This window comes from Polypterus senegalus, chromosome 12 (assembly GCF_016835505.1).
Source record: "Polypterus senegalus isolate Bchr_013 chromosome 12, ASM1683550v1, whole genome shotgun sequence".
NCBI classification, from domain to species: Eukaryota; Metazoa; Chordata; class Cladistia; order Polypteriformes; family Polypteridae; genus Polypterus; species Polypterus senegalus.
In genome coordinates, this window is record NC_053165.1 from 1,011,255 (window position 1) to 1,036,041 (window position 24,787).

The 24,787-nt window shown below is 34.6% G+C and overlaps 1 protein-coding gene across 2 annotated transcripts in view; it reads right to left on the reverse strand.

Moving 5' to 3' along the window:
• Positions 1–2,856: 2,856 nt before the first annotated feature.
• dicer1 (dicer 1, ribonuclease type III) overlaps positions 2,857–24,787 on the reverse strand; it is a 79,356-nt gene continuing 57,425 nt past the window's right edge. For both annotated transcript variants that reach the window (XM_039773398.1, XM_039773399.1), the window contains 6 exons: positions 12,738–12,893; positions 10,626–11,472; positions 8,421–8,689; positions 7,540–7,702; positions 7,374–7,449; positions 2,857–5,356 (listed from right to left, as the gene is read on the reverse strand). In XM_039773398.1, the coding sequence (XP_039629332.1) occupies positions 5,191–5,356; positions 7,374–7,449; positions 7,540–7,702; positions 8,421–8,689; positions 10,626–11,472; positions 12,738–12,893 (1,677 nt within the window). In that variant the 3' untranslated portion in view covers positions 2,857–5,190. The remainder of the gene's footprint in view (positions 5,357–7,373; positions 7,450–7,539; positions 7,703–8,420; positions 8,690–10,625; positions 11,473–12,737; positions 12,894–24,787) is intronic.

Here is a 24,787-nt window from a genome sequence, read left to right on the forward strand (position 1 = left end):
ACTGAATTAAGAGTAGTTATTGTTATATTTAAGATACATTCAGTTTGATAATTTTACAACATTACACCTTGAAATAAAAACTGACATTTCTTTAGAAAAATCAAAGCCTCAATCCCAGTGTTTACTTGTAACCACTTCAACAATGTAAGTTATACAGTGTTTACACGAAGTATAGAATTATGAAATCTCCGTATTACATCATAGCACATCATCATCATCATGTAATGTTTGACACATATGATATAAATATTACACCATGCTACTAATTCTACTGTGAAAAGGGTTTTTGTAATACAGCAGCAAGTATTCAACATTACAATAATACAGTAAGACAACAAAAGCATAAGAAAGACAAAGAGACAGAATGAACAACCAGAACATAACTTTATTGTAGATATACATAGCTACAATTATTACAAAATCTATTAAAAGTAATTGTGATCCATAAGGTGCTGACCGCAAACCTCTGCAGCATGATTACAGTATGAATGAGAAATATTTTTGTCCCTTAAAGACTGCTGCAGCATGTGATGACCCACTACTCCCCATTTAATTAAATGTATATTCCATTTTGCTTTGAATGTATTCAACCTTGAAAACCAGTATATTTACAGTACAGCAAACACTTGCAATACTTAAAACTTTCTAACAATATACATCTCACATTAATATTTCTACAAGACAACCTGCTGCTGACATGAGTGCATTTATTTCTACTGTAGATAATCATCATTAAGAGTAGGCAGCTTATAATTTCATTGATATATTTACCATCATAAAAAAGTTAAAAACTAATGACATTTTGTATTAAGTGTATTTACTAACTTATGTTTAAATCTGAAGCTATGAGGTTCAAGAGAAGTGAGATTATTTTTATTTATTACAACAGCTGACAGGGACGCAGGTCAAATTACTAAAAAACACATACACACAACAAAATGTCATCAACCATGTGAGAAAATAGGAGGTTACACTTGAAATGTAAAAACGTATTCTGAGCAGTGTAACAGTAACAATAAGAGGTGCCCCGCCATTATGGCATAAATATTTCATTCTGTTAATTGTGTAACACAATATCATTATATAAAATGTTCTGTTTTGGAGAAAAAAAGTTAAAAAAAAAACAAAACCAGTAAACAATAATGAAACCATGTGTACGGAGGACAAGTATATCTGACTTGTATAAGCCCCAGGCTACCTATTTGGTTATCCCTTTTCCCATCTAGGACATTCTGCAAGCCAAGTTCATTTAAGGCAGGGCATTTTTATGAAATAAAATACATAGATTCAACCCCAGATGGTTAACATTACCTACCTCAGTTATACAGTGAAAATAAAATCTGCAGGCACATTATACCTTAATGATTACCTTTTCTAACATCAGCAATTGAAACAGCAGCAAGGCCAAAACCACATTTGTTTTTTGTCTAAGCATATTAGCTTTTTGTGTGTATTTTTTTTTTTTCTTTTTGGAAATGAGGTAAAGCATGGTACCAAGTGCAATGCTTATTTGTGCTACATGTACAAAAACAGCGAAAAAAAAAAAAATCAAACAAAAACACAACTGTATCTGTGTTAGAAATAGATTAATACAATCTGCAGCATATAATAGAAAGATTACAAGAAATATGACTTTTTAAAAACACTCAAAGGGCTTTCAGCTAAAACGATCAGATCAACCAAATTTCACAAATTCATTCTGCTTATTCATGTAAACTGATAGTGATATACACACATATACATCTTTTATAAGGTAGAGAAATGAGAAAGTTAATGTCTGTGGCACTATTAAGAATATTCACATTCTTTTAAGATGTCACAATTGTAAATTAATCATGGTATTAAATGACTGCATACATCCTGTAATATAATAGTTTTTAAGAAAAATACAGGGTATATAAGTGTAGAAATGCATACAGTGCGGATCTCTTGGTCTCTGTAAGCCTTAGATGTTCCAGAGCACACAGAAATGAGGAGGTTTAATGAAACAATAATTGGACAGCTTACTTATCCAGTCTGTAACAGTGAAACCAAACAATGGATATAAAACACAGCAAACAAGTCACATTTCCTGTACGAATATGCAAGGGTCATTTAATATCAGTAAAATAGACTGGCAGATTACCTTTTACTCTAAATAAATTAAAGGTTTTCCGATTTCTCACAAAAGTTGTTCAATTATACCTTATTCAATATTTAAAGTGATTATCCAGCAGCACTGTAAACAAAACTCAATTTTCACTTGTACTGGAGAAACATGGCTAAAATACAAGATACGCCACTTCAAATGAACAATGTTTCTAATTATTCTCTATTCACACTAGGCGATGGTATTGAAAGGCCCAGGCATGTGCCGTATTTTGCTGCATGTGATCTCTAAACAGTTAAAAAAACCAGTGTGAATACCGCAATAATTTCAGATGTTAAGACTTGGCTTTTCATTTACATTATGCCAGAAAAAGCACTTTCTCTCTTTCTAAATGAACGCTGATATTTTCTACTGAATTTGTGAAACAAGATAGGCTCCATAAAACATGAATACTACAAGTGTCTTTAAAGTGAACTCTCTCAGCGAGTTTCTAGTTTGGTTTTTTTTTACCATCCACATTTTATATAGAATCGACAAAAGCAAGTGAAGCTCACAATTGCAGAGAAGCATGTTAATCAACAAACTAAAATATTGGACAACCAAAGTTGGAAAATGGATATACTAAAGCCTACAAGAAAATGTCACAATTGTAGTATGAAATAAGTGTTTCATAATGAATCTGGAATTACTCAGAGTGAATGTTTTCAGTAAAGAAACCATATATACGAGTTTGCTTCTAATCTTGAAACTAATGCATCATTATGCGCTTTTTTTTTTAATTTAACAGTACGGACAGAATGAATAATAGTGCACTGCTATCATGGATAATAATAATTTATCATAAAAGAAAATTACATTTGACAGTAACCAATGAGAACCAATTTCTTAGGTTTTTGGTTTAGACAGCCAAACATGTAAAACCTCTTGGTACATTATAGTATGTAAAGTTTATAATGAGAAACCAAATATTGAGGTAGTAATACTGAACATGTGTGTTAACACTGTTTCTTATTTATTAACAGTGAAGTCTGATATAATCATAAATGTTTCTTCACACAGAATTAATTATCTGTTGACATTGACTCGGGTATTGACACTAATGGCATTTTAACATGACACAATAAACTTTACCGTCACTTACACAGTGAGGCAAACATTTAAGGCAACCTGAATATTCAGCAAACAAAAAGATCTCTACACTCTTACTTGTACTGTAAGTTTCAAATTGGACTTTATTGTGTTTATGTGTTTTAAGAGTTGTGTAGAGTATACTGAATTTCTACCGTGATACTGACATTGATTTGTCTAATCTGCTTTAGCAAAAAACTGCAAAATATATTAATATAATTTAATAAAACCTGCATTATACTAAATTACTAAATATTAAATGACCCATTCAGCCAGATTCAAGGACTAAATCCAAAATTAATGGAGGAACAGACAAAGCAGTAAGTAAGTAACAAGACCTCTGTCCCAGTTTTTATGTGCAGCTTTCCCAAAGAACTTCAAGCATAATGAAAAGGGAAATTAAAAATGAAAATGTAGGTAACCTCTACTGGTTTGCTGCTGGTATTTGCTGGTACTCAGAATTGATCCAACAGATTTACAGGTAAATTAAAAGAGGTATTATAGTTACAGTGCAAAAAAATTAAATAAAATTCAAGCTTAATACATAAAAACATAGCACCAAAACAGAAAAAATGCATGCAAAATAACTGAGGTATTCAAGTGAAGAGTGCCTAATGATCCTAAATACAAAACAGTCACGACAAAAAGCGGCTTAGCTTCAAGCAATGGACAATAACATAAATTAGCTTAAAGTACAGGAAGGCTGGTTTTATTGTCCTACTATTCAGAGTTACTATGACAGTTTACCTCACAAATGCAATCCTATGGCATTGAGAAACCTGTAACTTTGGTAAGTGAAGTATGGATGCAATTTGTGAGAACTACAGTAAGAAATATTATTTAAAGATTGTAAAGGTGCTCCATTTCTTACAGACGTAACCAATTATTATAAAATCTGCAGCATATTTCCCAGGTGATATGTCATCTAGCTCTATCAAAACTAAATGGTTTAGTAAGTGGCAACAATTAAAATGTTAACCTCAATGATCGGCAATTGAAAATCAACTTTTACTTTTATCAAAAAATGCAATCAAACTTAAAATATTATTCTAATTTCTCATTTGTAATAAACACTTTACATATCTATATATAATTGATAGCTCTATAGCATATAATCTGGGGTAAAAGGTTTTAAATTTACAGCCACACACAAGCATGCATTCAGAGTGCTGTAAAACATTTCATATTGCAGCGGATGGGAATGTAAAAATTCTGCACAATTTGTCGGAACGTTAGTGAGGGCTTATTTTTTTAAGGCTACAACCTTTTTTCCCCTCTTCTTCTTTAAAGTTAACAACTGTATTTATCCCTAAAATTTGATTGTATTAATTTTATAAAATGTTAGACTTGTTAACAGGGTGGTGGAGGAGGAGGAAGGAAGAAAAGAAAAGAAAAAAAAAAAGAAAAAAAGAAAAAACAGCCCATAACAAATAAGTGCAATAATGATTAAACTGAGAACAATATTAACACTCATTCTACTGTTCTGATACCAGTAAATCCATAACAATATCTTCAATTGTTTTATGGACTGGCACTAGTGCAGAAGCTCTGAAATTAGAAATTAGTTTATATACTGTATAATTTATAGTTTTTCTAATTTAATTCATCTTATCTCCTAAAATTAATCACAAGTTTCTTGATGCACTAATATGAAACACATTAAAAAAAACAAAAATAAATTTAATGAAAAAAAGTGTAGACACCTGATCTTACACCTCCCAATTGTTATAAAGCACTCTTGTGATTAAACAAAGCAGAATAAAGAAAAGATTGTGTTTGCGCATTAACAAAACAAAATAAAAACAAAACAAACACTTTCATGAACAGCTCTTTTTTTCTTTTATATAAAATGCTTTATGTCTAATAGGCTGCCAAGTTATTTCATTACCTCACTTTTACCTTTTGCTTGCTGCTTTTTTTTTTTTTTTGTTTGTTTTTAATAAACTACGTTAATGACATCTTGTACAAGATATTTAACTAGACTGAACCTGAGGTTGATTCGCTTTGAGACTTCTCAGTGCCCTCCGAGCTGCTGCTGATTTGGCGATCCTATAGCTTCGTCCAACACCTTTAAATTTTCCTTTCCCAACAACTTCTACAGTAACCCGTACTTTTCCATCATAGGTCCTTTCAGCAGGACTACACAAAAAGGGGTGAGAAAATAATATTTGGTTATTTATTTTCCTTCAACAATAGAACAAGATCACATTTTTCCCTGTGCAGGGCTTGACCCTCCATGTTTTAGATTCAAATGCACGACGTATGATTAGATATAAAATATATTGAATGTAACATATTAAAAAGACGCAGTTTAATAGTACACAAACACTTTCATATGTCATAATTAGAATGTGTACACTAAGAAAACTTTAAGAAACTATTACTTATTTTAAAAATATATCAGCATACTATTAATGAAACACACACGATAAAATAACATCATTACATAACATTTACATACAACCTTATTCCAGTTCAGGGTCATAGTCTATCCTGGCAGAGCTGGCAAGAAGGCAGTGATCAGCCAATCCACCCAAAGGTACACTCATGCACACAGTCAGTAATTAACCGAACCTGTACGTCTGCAAGTGGAATGCAGAGAAATTGTGCAAACTCTATATTGGCAACAACTACACATAATATTTGAACCCAGGGCAATGGATCAGTGAACCACCAGTGCTAGTCACTTCACTAAAGTGAATGAGCATCACAATTCATTTTACTGATTTAATTCTTCTGAACTACGTGTTAAAATGAACGGATTTAGTTCATTCACCACTACAGTCCAAGGCTAGTGCCATTTCCCACCTTTTATGGTTTAAAAATATATAATTCTGTAACTTTAGCTGCCATGGTGAATGTTTAATCATATATATGACACATATGAGGAGGTGCAACACATTTACAAATGACCAAAAATGACATGAAAAGTTCTTTCAGCAGTGATGCCCTCCATTTCATTAATCCCCTTCTCTTCTTGCCCCTTTCCAACAGTGTCGACCATGGGCTACTCTTCTGACCTATTCCACAGTATCACATTGTCCTGCTATATTTTAGGCTTACAAAAGTAGTTCCATTATTGCAGTAAAACCTTAGCTAAGCTACAAATCACAATCCACATTAACTGCTCATTATAGTTAGCACATTAAATGGTTGACATTGATAGGAGTCCGCAAATAAATCACAAGCAGGCCAACATGCTGAATACAGCATAATTAAAATAAGAAAATTGGGCAGCTTGCCAGTGTGCTTAGATGAATTTGGCAAAACAACAAATAAAAATGCAATGTTTTCTCGGATTTGCCATGTACTGTAGTTCACAAGTTTGAGAATAATAAATGAATGAGAATCATGTGTCTTATTAGCAGATTACATTTAGTTTAGAATAAAGTGAATGAGAACTGTAAACGTCACTGGTCAGTAATGACTGAAATAATCAGTGAACGATATCTGCCAGATCTGATCAGTGAACCATTAAAAAAAAAAAAAAAACACCTCTATACATGGATCCATATGAACAATGGAAAATTGAAAACAACAAATTATGCTAGAAGTTACAATTACATTGTTTATAAGGTTTAGTTTTATAAAACTGTCATTTAATTTATTAACCATGCAAAGGAAAATAAGACCCATTTATTGAATATTATTTATATATAAAATAGTAAACCTCCAGTTAATAAATTTTAATATAAATATATGCTGTGTTGGTGCATTGCTACAAAAGTTAACAAAGAGAGAATCCTGAGTGATAACAAATTCCTGCGACTCGTTCTTGTTTGTGGGTAATGATTCAGAGGTAAATGGGAAACAGGAATCTGACAGGCAGTACTTGCATATGCAGCTTAAACAGTTCGCTTCAAAATGAAAAACGGTGCTGATATCACATACTGTATGTAACCTAGCATTAGTCTTGAGGTCAGTTAAATTGATTCGTTCATGGCTGCAAATCGATTTATATCACACACTGAAAAGAGCTGTCAGAAGAAATGATTAATTTACAAACCGATCTTAGGAATTCTTTGAAAAAAATAATTTTTTTTCTGAGCCATCAGGATTCAAAATACACACAAATGTTGCTACTTCGGCCCTCAAAGAAGCTAAAGTAAATCGAAAACTCGTTAGTAATCACATGTATAATTTTGTATGTATTTACCTGAATTTGGCAGTCTCTGGCTCCATTTCTAACAATTCACGAACAGGAGACCGTGGAACGTTGGCAGAAAATTTTTCTGTAAATTAATAAGATATTAAGTTTATGCCAGTTTTAGTACATTTAAATTATATGGCTATTAAGTTTAGGCAAAATGTTATGAAATTACCTATTAGTGGTCTCATCATTGGGAAGTAAACTTGCCAAACCGTCTCCAAAGACATACCACTGTCCATGTAAATTGCACCAGCAAGTGATTCAAATATATCTCCCATAGCCTTAGGAACTTCAATATCTTCTTCTTTTTCTTCATCCTCTTCAGATCTCCTTAACTGAAACATTTAAAAAGTGTAAAAGCAGCACATTCTTTTGTATTTCAGTTAAATCGCCCCCCCTTTTCATATTAGACAAACAATAAGCACTGATAGCACATAACATTTAATGATGAAAACTGAAAATTGATCTGGTAGCTAGAGCAAATCAATAACAGGCATACATAAACTTTCAAGAGGTTTTCTGATAACATATACCATATTAATAATTTAAATAGTGAAAAAAAAAAAATAACAAACATGCATTTCCTTTAACCACATACCCAGGAAACCAAGCTTTACTTGAATATAATAATTTGAAATACACAGTTCAAAATGATTAGGTATGTGCAAGTGTGGCTGCCTAGTATACAGTATACAGAAATGGTTAGCAATGGCTTCTTGATTCCCTCTTCCTTTCATACTCTGTTCTCTTACTTAACAAATTCTGCTCCCCAATTGTACTCAATTATACTACACTATTTCCATATTTACAAAATAACATGCTAACCATGTATTGCAAAATAGTTAATATCCCCAAATTAGATTGTGAACAAAGACAATAGTGTACAATCAGAATGTGGGGGCAAAGACCTAAACTAAAAACACATTGTTGTACACTGCCAAAAATCTATTTTCCCTTCACTCACTGCATACACTTAAGAGGCAATCCGAATGAAAGAGATCCAAGATGAAATTTGCCACTTTATTTGCAAATGTATGAACCATTGCCACTAACCTCTGAATCCATTCCTTGCATTTCATTCTTTTCTAACTGGAACTGCACAAAGTCATCAATTACATGGAACAGCTCAGGTGAAACAGCTTTGAAATATTTGTGGTAGTCGTACTTCACAGCAAGAGAAGCAAATATGGTATTGTTAACAAGGGCAGATCGCAAATCTGTCAGCACTCCTGGAGAATGCTGGCGAGGATCTTCATAAAGGTGCTTAGTTATGAGGTAGTCCAAAATTGCATCTCCAAGAAATTCCAAACGCTGGTAACAATCTTTGAAAGATAAAGAAATAACAAGGAAGACTTAGTAAACCAGTTAAAACTTCAATTTGACAAAAATGGACTGAAACTGAAACACTCTACAAAATAATGCATCACTACATAAGCAAACTATTTTTTCTCCCATTCTGTTGGATCTTGACTTATGTTGTTGGCATAAATTTACCTGTGATACAGGTTTAGATTACTGGCTTAAAGTTAGGTAGTTGAGCCCAACCATCTTTTTTTTTTTTTCTTTAACATAGTGCAACAACATTTGCTAGTTTCCACATTTTTTGGAATTTCCCCAGCGTGCAGCAAGTTGTGTAAAATTTATATTAATGGTTTATGTATGTACTTTACTAACATCTATAAACACTTTAGCATAAATAAATATAATAATAATTCTTTGCATTTATATAGCGCTTTTCTCACTACTCAGAGTGCTCAGCAATTGCAGGTTAAGGGCCCAACAGAGAAGAGTCCCTATTAGCATTTACGGGATTCGAACCGGCAACCTCTCGATTGCCAGTGCAGCTCCCTAGCCACAGAGCCATCACTGTGCCTAACGCTAACCCTAACCCTAAATGTCATCTTATCCTGCAGATTCCATTTGAGTTTAACTTTTTCATCTAAAATTTCCAAACCACTGAGTGCCTCTTTAGTAGCCCCTGCAGCTGCTGGGAGGGTATCAACTTCTACACATGAGAAAACTTTGGAAAATACAAATTTGGAGCATTTGCTATGTCATTAAATATATATTTATTTTGTTCAATACTGTTCCTAAAGCACTTCACCCCCAACCCTTCCTTTACTATTAAGACAATTAAACAAGTGTTCTTTCAATTAGTTTTCAATAAAATGCATGCATGTCAATAATAAAATGTTAACTTTTCCTTTTTTGGTTATAATATTACAACTCATGACACATCATACGTTACCAAAATTGTTCCCAGTGTGATATATCACAAAATTTATAGGCATGGGCAAAATGGGAAGGAAAAGTGTCTACCTCACAATGCTAAATCTCTTTTTAACAATATCCCATGAACTGCTAAATCTCTCCAAAACTTGCCATATGGAATTCTTACAATATAAAATCAACAACAAAAATGTAAAAGTTTACATTTTTTATTTTTCTACTATGAATACACATCAAACAAAAAATGAAATATTTCTGTAGTTATTACACCATTAATAAAAGATAATCACATCCATTGAACAAACACAAACTATATCATAGAAGACTCTATGATACAATGTAACAAAACAAGACATAAGAATTAAGATGTTATCTACGCATTCAAACTATTTTTTGTATGGAAAAATGCTGTTCTTGGCTGACAAAAATATAACAATTTGTTGAATGCGATGTTTCCCTAAATATAATATTCAGGGAGACAAATTTCATGGGGGAAATCATACCCTTACTTTACATCTTTAGGTCTTCAGAGTATCCAAACAGAAATAAATAACAATGCAACAAGTGCAAACCGTCAATCACCTGTAAAAATGAAGGTTAGCAGGTATCCCCAATATAACAAGGAGACTTCATCACCACCAATGTCTTTCCATATAAAGAAGATTCAGCTTGTTTAATTGACCAAAGAAAGACAAGTAATGACTTACACAGACAGGGAATAAAACAGAACATGTGCTAGTATCATATTAACATTAATCAGTCATGTTCAACAACTGCACAAATTTAAAAATACAACTGTTATAATTATAAATCATTCTGTCAGCCATTAGCCAGTTTAAGTTTACCACAAGCTCTACAGTAAATGTGTTATTCCATATTATTTTTAATCGCTCCTCTAAACATTACCCATGAGTCTTGTGGAAATTACATTTAAAGCTGCTGAAGGAGTACACATGGAAAATATATACATGCACAATTCAACTATACTTTCATTAATACATTAAAAAGAGAACATATAAAAGGTGTTACCTGTAATGGTATTGTAGTGATAAGATGCGTGTGTAAAAGCCTGAAGAAGGTAGGCCTTATTTATGAAGGTATAGTTGATTTTCTTTTCAAAGTTTTCAAAACCTGCAATTAAGTGGCTCAAGGTTTTCTCTGCGTTTGGATGATCAAACACACATCTTGGGGGGATCCTGAGCCAGTCATACTGCACATCTTTTTCACTATCTGTGATAGGTTTATTATGAGAAGTGGCACCATCTAGAACTCTGTTAGACTTCACCACAGGAAGCACTTTTAAGCCAAGAGAGCAAAGGAATAACTGTGCAGCTCTCTCACCACAGCTAGTCAGGTAGCATCCAAGTAGGGCTTCCACACAGTCAGCAATGCTTTTATCTGCAATGCACTGCTCACTATGCAAGTCATATGAGATGGACTGTTTACCAGTATCTGTTCCACAGTTTTCCTCAGAAGGATTCCAAAAACCCACTACAAAATCATCCTCTTCTGCTGCTTTGCTTGGGTCAAGGTAACACATTGCATCCCAAGAACTGTAGTCAAATTCATCATTATCTGAAGAGAACTGCACATTTGACAGGGAGGATTTCTTGGGTGCTTTCCATTCACAACTGGATTCTGCAGATGGAAATGGTGACAATGATATTTTTTTTCCAAAAGCCCCTGAACCAATAAGCATGTTATCAATGAATCGAATATGCTCTTGGTAATATTCCAGATCATCTTCCACATTAACTTCATCCTTAGATTCTTTCCACATTAGGTCATCATCATCATCTTCGTCATCCTCATCCTCCTCCTCCTCATCATCATATTCATCTCCAGATCTTCCATTAGACAAATGTTGTTTTCCCATCTGAAAATAAAATGTAAAATTCACATGATAAACCTTCTTGAACATCAAATAACTGCAGAAATGTAAGACAAGTCTTTATCTCTCCAAAAGACTCGAGTGTTTCTGTAACACCCGTAGCTTAACTGCTACAAAGCAATGTGCCATCAATGTACCACCTGATATCATACGCTACCATGGCTGTTTGTTTGTCTGTCCAGGATTTTATAAATCACCTGTCGCTCGCAAACCATTTCACCTATTGACTTGAAATTTGGTACATATATACTACGTGACATCTACTATCCGCTTTCGGGGTGATGATTTTTATTACTCTTTTTATTTTTATTTTATTGTAGAATCAACTCTCCGCAGCGTGCAGCCGTGCAGATGGGCGCCATTCTCATTCCCTACCACCTTCACGGTCACTTCCCCTACCTGTTCATATCCTTAATTGTTCTTGAGGCAGGTTGGAGACTTAGGTGCCAGCTTAAGTCAAAAATTAAAGAAAATGTACTAAGTAATTCCAACACAAACACGGACTTAATCAGTTTTAAGGTAAAAAGATGCCAACGAAAAAAGAGAAGCAGTGGGCCGCTAGGGTGGAGAAAAGAAGAGCTGCTCAGGAAGCAGCAAGCGCATCGTCATCTGAGCAAACGAATGCTAAACAGAGACAGAGAAAGAGAATGAAAACTACAAGTCAAGTGTCGTTATAGCAGTGCGCGGTTACTGGTACACAATATGTAGTACTGGACAAAAACGTGTGATAAAAAACAGTAAACAAAAGAGAATTGTATTCTAAGAGCCCTGTCTGGCATGCAGTAAAATCAATACTTATATAATAAGATATACTATGTACTGTATATTTTTTATTTAAAGATTTTATGAAAACATCTAAAATTATATGCCATATTTATTTTAATATAAATCCTTTAAAATACAAATCCGGGCTGTGGTTCAACAACATTCAACAGAACAGTGTACTGTATTTGAACACGTCTAATGCAAGGTTGACATCTAGAGGATCATCCTAGTACAGCAACTTCAAAAGCTGGTGAAGCAAGTACAGCTTTGTTGTAACACTTTAAGCACATATAAAGAAAGTGCAGTATATCCCAAATGAGAAAGTATGTATGTCCAGCATGTATAAAATTAAATAAGGTGATCCGGTTACAAAAACCTGATAATTTCTCAATAAATATTTTCTCAAGATTTAACTTCATTTCTATTAGGTATTAAATTCTGAGGCAGTAAAGCATAGATTTCCATGAATGCTTCAATAAACTTACCATTTCATCTGCATTCAATTTGTCTGTAGTGCTTTTATCTTGGTTAACCACATACCCAGGAGGAAGCCAGTTCACAGGTGGATCAAAAATTGAAACCACCATTCTACTTGGGAGACCTTTTTTTTTCCCAAGGCGATAAAGATTACAATTGCTCACCTATGAAACAAGTACATAAAACATTAGGATAAAATACTTCTATTTTCAATAAATAAAGTAGGCACACAAAGAGACACATACAGTACATAGACTTTTGTACCTATGAAAAGAAAAAAGACCAAAAAAGGAAATATAATAAAATTAAATACCTAAGGTTAAGTGAAAATGTGTGTTGTTTGTTTCATAATCTGCATTTAAGAGTGTCAACAACAAAAGACATTTTTAATAAAATGAACAGATAAAAAGTAAAAACAAATCCTTAACGAGTCAATAAAACCAGTGATTACCATCGTAAAATACAATTCTTAACCATAAAAGGTTAATTACCTAGCATACAAAATAAAGTTGAAACATTTTTTTTGAAAATGAACATTTGCTTTGACAGCCACATATTTCTCTCCAGATCTAAGAACATGCAACTTAATTGATTTGCTATTAAGACTTTGAATATTCATGTGAACAGAAATATAGAAAATTCTAATATAAAGGAAAAAGGCAAACTTGGATTTAAATGCAAATTTATGAAAGACAATTAGCAGCAAGTTAATATGATTTCCCTTCTTTTCACAGCAAACCTTTACATTGTTAGTGAAAGGATATTTTAATACTATGGTATGTAAATAATTTGTAAAAAAAAAAAAGATTATGTTATACACATAAATGACTTAAAAAAACTACAGTCTGTACATAATTTGTAAAGCATGAACAATAAGCACATGTCTTTCTTTAGGTGGATCTTTTTAAAGACATTTTAAATACTACTACAATATAATTTAATACCAATTAACATAACTTATTCACTCTGTCTCTGGAGATTATAATGTATTTGCATTTGCAAACAGCTAACTGGAATAACGTTTTTGTACAAAAGGGGACAGGGATTCATCCAAACACTATCTACAGAATGTTCAAAAGTAATACATCTTATTGTAACTCAACAGTATGCAAAAGATTAAGAGGAAACGCAAGCTTTAATCAGTTTTAAAAAATTCAGACGCCAACACTGATCTTTCATAACAGTTAGTTAGTGGAGAAGTCAAAGGACCAGAGATGGCAATGGCCGAGTGGTAGGTACAGTATATACAGTAATATGGACAGTCGGTTTACAGATACTCCTTTCTTCAAATTCAGAAGTAGAATACCTCTGGAGAAAAACAAATTGTCTCGCTTTTCTGTCCTGTTAACTACAACTATATGTTGCTTTGGTTGTACAAATCTAGTTACCGGTACTTTATCAGCTGTTATAACTAATGTACATATTAAGGATAAAATCATTACAAGAAAATAATTACAAGAAAAAAGAAAAAAAGTATTTGGGAATTTCTATGTGGACAAATCTAAACTTTTACAGATAAACAGACAACGGCATCCCAATAATACCCATCTCTAGATTGCTCCACTGAAGGAGGGCACGTAGTTGTCCTTTACTATATATAGGTTTCCTTCAGCGGTTTGTCTGTGGTAGTGAACCACATTAAAAGAAAGCTAACATGTCCTTTTTTTAAAGATCTTTATTTTTCTCTAAATATTTCTTCCATGAGCACTGAAGAAATATTTTGGTTTTGCATGCCTACAAATTATAAACGACACTTGCCTGCAGTGTGCACCCTTGCTCAATACTCACAGGAACAATCTCTCGCCGTGTTTAGCCTTTGGTTATATTGCTAAATAACATGTACATGATTATCGACATTTTTTGGCAATCAAATCTGATTCTTTTAACAAAGGAAATATTGAAGTACATGCTGGTTACAATTTTCTGAAACAATCTATCGATTGATATAGTAACAGTTACATTAAAATGTGTTGAATACTGAAAACAAGCCTTCTAAACCAACTAATTAAAATGATAGAAAGTATTCTGTGCATTTTAGGATATATTTCTAACAATCAACTGCCACTGTGTTACACAGGCTGCTTTATTGTCGACGTATTGCCTATGCAACTTTTAATTGTTGCTTTCTGTCCTTTTTACTTGAATTTACTGGTTTTCTCGGACAATCTCAATGGGTGCACAGCCATAACCAAATGACGAACGTCCATCATAAGACCTGTCTATGCTGTGCTGGTTTAGAGTACTCTGGGTGGATAAAAAAAACAAAACAGAATCACACACCGAGTGACCAGGCCAAAGATTGTCATCCCAATTTCCAGGATCTATGACACAGCAGAACAGTGCTGCCCCCGGTTGCTCTTTTGTCAACTCTTAACCTTGGTTTGCTTAAGCCAGACAAACTCAACTAAAACGATCTTTCCACAGGGTGCATTTAGTTAGTTAGTATAGCAGCTCTTTTAAACACATGCATTGTTCAGATACGGTTCTCACAGGGGCCGTATAGAGCTTTAGCATAACTTCTCTTGACTATAATGCATGATGTACAATATAACCTAACATCTTGTTAGCTCTGTTCAATGCTTCTGTAAAATGTGTGACTGTCTTTCCCATTGAAGCTAATTTCGGAGCTGTGGACCACTGCATAATCATGCAGTGCTATGAGAAAGTATTAGTTCATTCCTGATTTTTTGTATTATTGACAATCTAACACTAGATTTTGGGTAAAGATTACAGTGGAGGAAATAATTATTTGACCCCTCACTGATTTTGTAAGTTTGTCCAATGACAAAGAAATGAAAAGTCTCAGAACAGTATCATTTCAATGGTAGGTTTATTTCAACAGTGGCAGATTGCACAAGGAGAATCGAAAAAATAACTTTAAATAAAAGATAGAAATTGATTTGCATTTCATTGAGGGAAATAAGTTTTTGAACCCCTACCAACCATTAAGAGTTCTGGCTCCCACAGAGTGTTTAGACACTTCTACTCAATTAGTCACCCTCATTAAGGACACCTGTCTTAACTAGTCACCTGTATAAAAGACACCTGTCCACAGAATCAATCAATCAAGCAGACTCCACACTCTACAACATGGGAAAGACCAAAGAGCTGTCCAAGGATGTCAGAGACAAAATTGTAGACCTGCACAAGGCTGGAATGGGCTACAAAACCATTAGCAAGAAGCTGGGAGAGAAGGTGACAACTGTTGGTGCGATTGTTCGAAAATGGAAGGAGCACAAAATGACCATCAATCGACCTCGCCCTGGGGCTCCACGCAAGATCTCACCTTGTGGGGTGTCAATGGTTCTGAGAAAGGTGAAAAAGAATCCTAGAACTACACGGGAGGAGTTAGTTAATGACCTCAAATTAGCAGGGACCACAGTCACCAAGAAAACCATTGGAAACACATTACACCGCAATGGATTAAAATCCTGCAGGGCTCGTAAGGTCCCCCTGCTCAAGAAGGCACATGTGCAGGCCTGTCTGAATTTTGCCAATGAACACCTGAATGATTCAGAGAGTGACTGGGAGAAGGTGCTGTGGTCTGATGAGACCAAAATAGAGCTCTTTGGCATTAACTCAACTCGCTGTGTTTGGAGGAAGAAAAATGCTGCCTATGACCCCCAAAACACCGTCCCCACCGTCAAGCATGGGGGTGGAAACATTTTGCTTTGGGGGTGTTTTTCTGCTAAGGGCACAGGACAACTTAATCGCATTAACGGAAAATGGACGGAGCCATGTATCGTGAAATCCTGAGCGACAATCTCCTTCCCTCTGCCAGGAAACTGAAAATGGGTCGTGGATGGGTGTTCCAGCACGACAATGACCCAAAACATACAGCAAAGGCAACAAAGGAGTGGCTCAAGAAGAAGCACATTAAGGTCATGGAGTGGCCTAGTCAGTCTCCGGACCTTAATCCAATAGAAAACCTATGGAGGGAGCTCAAGCTCAGAGTAGCACAGAGACAGCCTCGAAACCTTAGGGATTTAGAGATGATCTGCAAAGAGGAGTGGACCAACATTCCTCCTAAAATGTGCAAACTTGGTCATCAATTACAAGAAACGCTTTGACCTCTGTGCTTGCAAACAAGGGTTTTTCCACTAAGTATTAAGTCTTTTTTTGTTAGAGGGTTCAAAAACTTATTTCCTTCAATGAAATGCAAATCAATTTCTATCTTTTATTTAAAGTTATTTTTTCGATTTTCCTTTTGATGTGCAATCTGCCACTGTTGAAATAAACCTACCATTGAAATGATACTGTTCTGAGACTTTTCATTTCTTTGTCATTGGACAAACTTACAAAATCAGTGAGGGGTCAAATAATTATTTCCTCCACTGTATATATATTATATATTATTATTATAATAACTGTGAAAAATCTGCAATAATAGTGAAAAAAAACCAAGACGAGTCAAATACTTCTCTACAGTACTGTATGTAATTGTCATGCTTCCAAAATATAAACTATAGGTTTGTTAACAATGAGCTTTACATATTACATAAGTAAGAAAAAAGTGGCGCCTGCACCAGTGCCTACAGAATCCCGCTTTTTTGTTAAATATACTTAAACAATGCATCCAGTCAAAAAGGAAATTTACAAATTGTTAACTTCCCTATCACACAATTTGCTTAATTGAAGCTGTTTCTGTCCTAGTAATACTATGCTCCCTATTATGTCCAAGGGAAGTGTACTATCAAATCCTAATTTTATGACCTGAAAGGAACCAAATAAAGCAACAAAATAAAATCATTTAAAAAGAGTAATATATAAAACTTACAAGAATTTTAATTTTACCAAAACTGCACAAAATGTGATGCATGTTCCATAATCACAAATTAAACCATCATAGTAAATCAGCTTTATAAGAATGAGGCTGTCTGGGACTATTGAAAATGAAAAATGAAAGAAATGCTTATAAACAAACATTAGATAATGAAATGAGTTAATACTATATTGTACAATAATACAAGATCGGCGTTTTCTATTCATTACCAGTAAGCTACCATGAAAAGATTAAAAATTATTGCTTACATTTAAAGAGTATATCCACTCTATGAAATACCTGCTAAATCCACCACAAATTAACAGACACATACATACTGTATGCGTGTGTGTGTATATATATATATATATATATATATACACACATATACACATATACACATACATACATACATACATACACACACACACACAAAAAGAGAACACTGAATAAACTGGAGACAAGAACAAAAATTGTAAAACAAACAATGAAAGAGGAACTGCTCCTATGCTGAATGTGATATAACAAAATGAAAGTAATAAGATTTAACAAACCAGTGGCAACTTGTGCATTTGCCCAAGAGGATAACGCCAGTGGTTTTTCAAGATCCATCAAAACTAATAAGCATAAAAAACATATTTTAATGACACCACTGCTTTTCATGTAAAGAAACAGCTATGGACACATGATGTAAATGTATTCTCTGTAATCAAAATGATTAAAGGTATAGCCTTTAATGCGGACAGATAAGACAGAAAAGCATCCTACATCTGACCTGCAAATCTGATTTTCAAATTGATTTTTCTGCTCTATAATTAATTTAAACCATACACATGCTTTTTACTAAATTGGCAGGTTTGCCTCTGAAAGCTTCAATATGCTGGCATGTCAAAGAAAATATTTAGGAAAGAAATAATGAGCATGTCAATCATACTTTGCATTAGACATCACTTTGATTTAAATTTCAACCAGTTTAAAGACATAAATTGAATCTATATTACTCTTCACAAAGAGCCTTTTTTTATATTGGCACGCTAATGGCAAGCAAAAGTATCAAATCAGTACCTTAAGAACAAATCAAAAACACAGTCTTGAGGGCTAAATGACAATCTTGACATTTCTTGAAACATCTCTCAACAGAAATCAAGTTTTTACTTTCAGAACTTGCATGCATTTATACCTCAGAAAGTGGAGAGTAACACTTTACACAAGCATGGTTTTAAAATTTACAGTATACTGACTGAGTTTATATGAACCTCATGAATAACCGCAGAAAGGAAAAAAAAAATAAACATAGGCACTCACCACTACATCAGCAGGCGAACAATTACAATTTTCAAGTGAAATGCATTCATTATTAGTCTTAGGCAGCAATAAAGAATTTTAAAAAGCAAGCTGCCCCTGTGTGGTGACATTCTTATTTGCCCAAAGTGCTCCGTTATATTATGGAACAAACATCTGGCAGCAACAGATAAACCATTCAGCGGGAGTCCATTCCCTTAGATGAAATTTAAATACCAAATTGAAGATGGAGGGAAGACAAGAAGTGTTACAAACTCAGAATATGGGCCAAATACAAATATACAGTAGACATATTTGACAGCTGCTGCTTCATGCAATCTGCCCTACAGCCTTAAACAAACCAGTCCACAAGGATAAATAGGCTACAAAACTATTTCCAATTTCTAGGTTTTAAAAGCAACCACAGGAATACATTAAATAATAGAATTTTATGTATGCTCACTAAACATAGGATGCATTCAAAATGTTTTTATTTTCTGAATGTTTTATTACAGCATCTCTCACTGTGAAAATCAATCAAAGTTACTGCGTATACATGTACTATATTGTAGAAAAGCACTGTTTAATGTACATCTGTATTATTTAATTTCCTTAGTTATTACAGATGTGCACATTTTGCACTGTAATTTTTTTACAACAAAATGTGACCTTATTAAAAATATGATCATATTTTTCAGTTGCTCATATAAAAAACGAGTGTGCTTTATCACTACATTATTTTCAGGCATGCTTTAATTTATGGCGGTACTAAGCAATAGTTTGCTTTAAATATTGTGCAAAGTGTTGTGATTAACAAACACACTAGGCATTTATTATTGCAAATCTTAAAACCATTAATTGAATATTCTTTTTGTTTGATGGCCCATCCCTCAAATAATGAATATTCATTGCAATCAGTGGCATTTCTGTATTAAGGTCCAGCTGGGTACAACCTCAATAGATGTTTTTGCATAATAAGTAATTAGTCTCCATCAGTAGGTTGTTATTAAAATGTTTTTATAAACCCGCAGTTTTGTTTTCAATGTTCTGTTTTAAGCTGAATATTAACTTCCTACATGCTTGCCAGCACTTGCTACTAGCTTTTGCTTTTTCTAAAATGTGATAATTTCTTCGTGCTGGGTGCTGTAAGCAAAATGAATTATTGATATTTATAATAAACTAGCAGGAGTACCCGCGTTGCCCAGGAATCTATAAACGGGTGAATTTCCCAAATGAAAGAAACAGAACATAGAAATAGAACAAACGGTTTTCTGAATGACATTTTATTGTAAGTTCCTCCACTCTGGATTCTGTGTGCTGTGGCGTTTCAGACGCCCTTGAAATAGACTTTGTTGTGGCATCTGAAGTGGACCTTCTAATTCTAATACTTTTTTTTGTGGCATGGGTATATTAGCAAAAAGCAGGACAATTATAATATGTTACATGGTATTACGTACGGAATAAGCATCACAGTGAGATGAATTTACGTTATTTACAATACGTCGGAAAGCGAATAAATAGCACCAGTCAGTCAGAAAGAGCAACAATGAAATCGTACTGTCAGTCGGAAAGCAAGCAAATAGCACCACAAATATGGAAAGCCAGTGAGAAACAGTAGCACTGAAACCGTACTGGAGAAAATGGCGGGGAGCGGTGCTCGGTTTGTAAGGAGTGCCTGTGTTGAACCGTGATGCCATCTAATGGACGTTGGTGATGGTAACTACAGAGAGAAGTGACATACAACCGGTGCTGCTTTTTAAGGCGAGTCTCTGTTCAAATGTGCTTGCATATAACGGACATTGGCAAACAAAATATAGCACTATCAGTGCATGTGGGAGTGTGACGTGAGAAAACGCGGGTGTGTCAGCCGGTCAAGCACACTGGGTCGTTCACGTTTTACATCTATACAGCAGTTGCTCTTCACCTAATCAAAGCAGTTAGCCTTCTCATACTTGGACACTTCCGCCATCTGTTGGCAATTTAAAGAAACAGGGGTAAAGAGCGACACACAAAGACCAAAGCTGGCGCTAGATGGCGCCACGGTGAACGTCTGTTGCAATGTGCAGCCATATTGTCGATATGTATGGGGACGTGTGCCGAACGTTGTGTAGGTGAAAAGGTGCCCTGCGGTTCACCACAAACATTTTTCCCGAACCAAACATACCCCATGACCTTTTCCTGGTCACAAAGGAGCCCCATCCCCAGTTTGGTGTAGATTGGACGCCCGGTGCAGATTTGTATGTCGGACAAACAAACATACATACATAGACTCTGTTTTATATATTAGATATATCCAAATACAGTGGAACCTCGGGTCACAAACATCTCGGACCACATACAAATCGGGTTACAAACAAAAAATTCGCCAAACTTTTGCATCTGTTCACAACCACACACTCAGGTGACGAACAAGCCTTCCTTTCCGGTTCGTACGCGCCGATGATTTCCGCATGTGTTCAGTCTCTCCCTGTGCAGCGAGCGAGCGGGAGAGAGCGAGCTAGAGAGAGAGAGAGAGAGCGCGAGAGAGCAAGTGAGCGAGTGAGCGGGAGAGAGGAGTTAAAGAAGGCAGTAAGGCCGAGAAGGCAGTTAAAGAATGCATCGGGCTTGTTTTTAAAGAGACTACAAGGTTAGTTTTCTTTGTTCAAGGTATTCTCAGTGTTCTTCCATGTTTTTACATTTAGTTTACTATTACACTGTGCATTACATGGTATAATTAACTATTTTAATGTCTATTTAAATCTAAATCTTTAAAAAACCAGTATATATTTACATACAGTTCGTACAGTCCAGAACGGATTAATTGTATTTACATATAATCCTATGGGGGAAAATATTTCGGATCACGACCAAATCGGGCTGCGACCAGAGTTTTGAAACGAATTATGGTCGTGACCCGAGGTTCCACTGTACATTAATATTTTTTTTTTTCATCTGGCAATCAGTTCAACAATACTTAATTATTGCATCAATTATATTTAATTATTCAATGAAAGTTTACCCCCTTATACTGTATATGTACATTATGTATACTTCACAAGCCTTAAAATAAAAATTAAATATTTACATGCATAACTGATTTTAGTTCCTCTCCTTTCTCTTTCTCAGATCGCTTTTTGGAAGGACGTCAGTTTCGTAGTTTTTATGAACAGTTTGAAAATGCCTTTCCACATTTTCCTTCTTTGGAATAGCAATGATAGATTGACAGATCAGACAAACGCACTTCGATTGCGACATTGTGAGAAAAAATATCCTCTTCCAATTCCACATCCTGCCGATACCCTCCCCAAACAATTTTTTTTTTAAATCCCTTCTTTAGTCGATATAAATTGGAAGACTAACTAGATCACAGCTGGAGTTCTGCAGTAGCTCGCGCGTTTGATCGTGCGTGCAGGATGACCAGTGTGTTAGAAGACAAGAGATCTCAGACTGGCCGCCCTGTATGTCAATCCAGTGGCAAATGCCATAGGGATGCTGTATGATAGACTAAAAAATTTTTAATGCAACGCGATCTACCTGCACAACCTTTGTGATCTACCGGTTGATCGCGATCGACGGATTGGGCACCCCTGAGTTAAAGGCTTGCAATCAAACCTTTAAGCACAGTACAAGAAAACAGCTCCAAAACCTCAAAAAAAGTATTTAGAGCTACAAATGTCTTATTAACACCAAAAACAGTCATACACCTCACTCCTGTGTACCTTTATTGCAACAAATTTGTCTTGTGCACTTCAAAAATGCTAGCTACCCAAATAATTTAATAAACAGGGGCACAATAACAATACAGTAGCATCAGGATTTACACAAAACACTCAAGTTTTTAAAAATACAAATTATTAAAAATTAAAATGATCAACTCATACTATTATTACTATTTCAGTATGTACAGCATCAGACTAACAGAATATTTACATGACCATAATAGACTATAGAGAAAAGCCAAGCAAAATGACACCTTTTATTGGCTAACTAGCTTTCGAATGCTTGCATATTGTAATCTTGTTAGTCTTAATAATGTAATCTTGTTTATATATTATTTTGATACAACAGAACTTTTCCATTGAACGCTGCTCCAATCAATGTTTGTTTTTAATTGAGACTCCTAGCCTAATTAAGCAAGCTGTTATTTCCCAGTTTCTGTTGTGGAGTCGATATGGAAATTACAAAATTATTAGAATGTATATTAATGATAGATTTTTTCATCATCATTAACATTTTCATTGTGTTTTTCTAGGTGATCTGGTAATTTAATCGATTACATACTAATGAGCACGTTAGTGGGTCTAACACTGAAGTATGTCGCAGCCTTTAAGCATTCAGTGTTGTCTGTCAGAGTGTCTACTCTGCTGATTGTTAATTGACATTATTAGGGTACAATTAAGGGAGCAAAATACACAGAAAAAGGCAAATTAATAGGAACATAACAAAGCAGAGTTAGGCATTTAAAGCTACTGCAAAATTACAAATATTTCTAAATGTCGTAGAAGTGTAAAAATCACATTACTGTGCTTTGCTGAATGCAGAATATGAGATTAGAAAAAAGATCAGCAAATTTAATATGATTCTAAAACTGCTAGGAACAAAAACCTGTAGCCACATGGGGTTCCCAGTACAGAGTTTGAGAGCCACTGCTCTAGACAGTATTTTACAAGTGTGTGGTAATTTTGTGACTAAAACATTGGTAAATGTTATTTATGTTATTTCTATCTGGGGAAAAAAAATGATGGACAGACATATAATATTTAAATGTATAATCTTGAATATTTTCCCCTTTTGAAGATAAAAGCCAACACAGCTCTTCACTAATGATACCCTTGTCACCCTTAATCAGCATGTCTTTTGCAATATGAAAGGAGTACTGGAAGAAAATACAACCCACACAGAGAAAGGGAAAATGTGTAAACCCCACAGAGACAACCGGGTGCGGGATATGAATCTGTATGCATGAGGCAGCTGAACTACCCACTACACCACAATGCCATCTGTTCACTGAATAATAACACTGAACATATTTTCTAAAGCAAATAATTCAATACCGTCTGTATATAAATGATGAAAAACATTTGTGTCTTTTGAGTTTTAATTGTGTACTAGGGGGCACTGCCCCCTGCTCGCTTCACTCACCTGGGCGGGTGCTACGCGCTAACCACTTCACGGATCAGCCGCTTTCATATGGGGAAGCAGATGTACAGTTTAAACAGATTTTTATTTTCATGGGAATTGTTACATGTGCATAATAGACCTAACTATTTTACATTACAGCGAGTAATTAACCATATTTAAAACATAATAAATTGAAAGAAAATTGTGTTTCATGTTGTGTTAGAGGTATTCGTTGAGTTACATGTTTTTGTTCTCTTTGGCTTTGAAATTAACACACAAATACTCTTTTAGTGTAAAACTTCAGTAAAAACAACTTTTTGAATTAACTTTTTGTCAATATCGCATTGAATTTTGATTCCGTGTTTGGAATTACATTGTAACAACGCAACGTATAACTGCCCGTGAGTGAATATTGTTTCTTTCTCTCTAATAAATAAACTGACTTTTGTGAATGTTTGTCCCTGTGATTTGTTAATTGTCATAGCCAAAGCTATTCTAACGGGAAACTGTAAACGTTTTAATAGGAATGGAATATCAAGATCTCCGTTGGTGTCTAATGTTATCCGTGGAAGATGTACTACATTACCTTGTTGCCTGTTAAAATTTCACAGGTCATTGCCATGTAACCGATCCGACAATTTTCACATTATTTTATTTGACTTCATCGTTTGCCTGAGTTAGGATTGCCCGTGTACTTATTTCTTCTGTTGATAACCCTTCTGGATGAAATTCATCAATAAGATTTAGACATAATAAGTCTTCTTTTACTGGGGACTTAAAGTGAGGAAAACATTAAAATTTATGAGCTGAGCGCACAGGAACTGTGTCTGTCAAAAGCATTCACATGAATGAGAGGCAAGTGGATCATGGGCGTGGTTGTAAATGGTTGAGAGGAGGGCGGGACTTGACCAAATC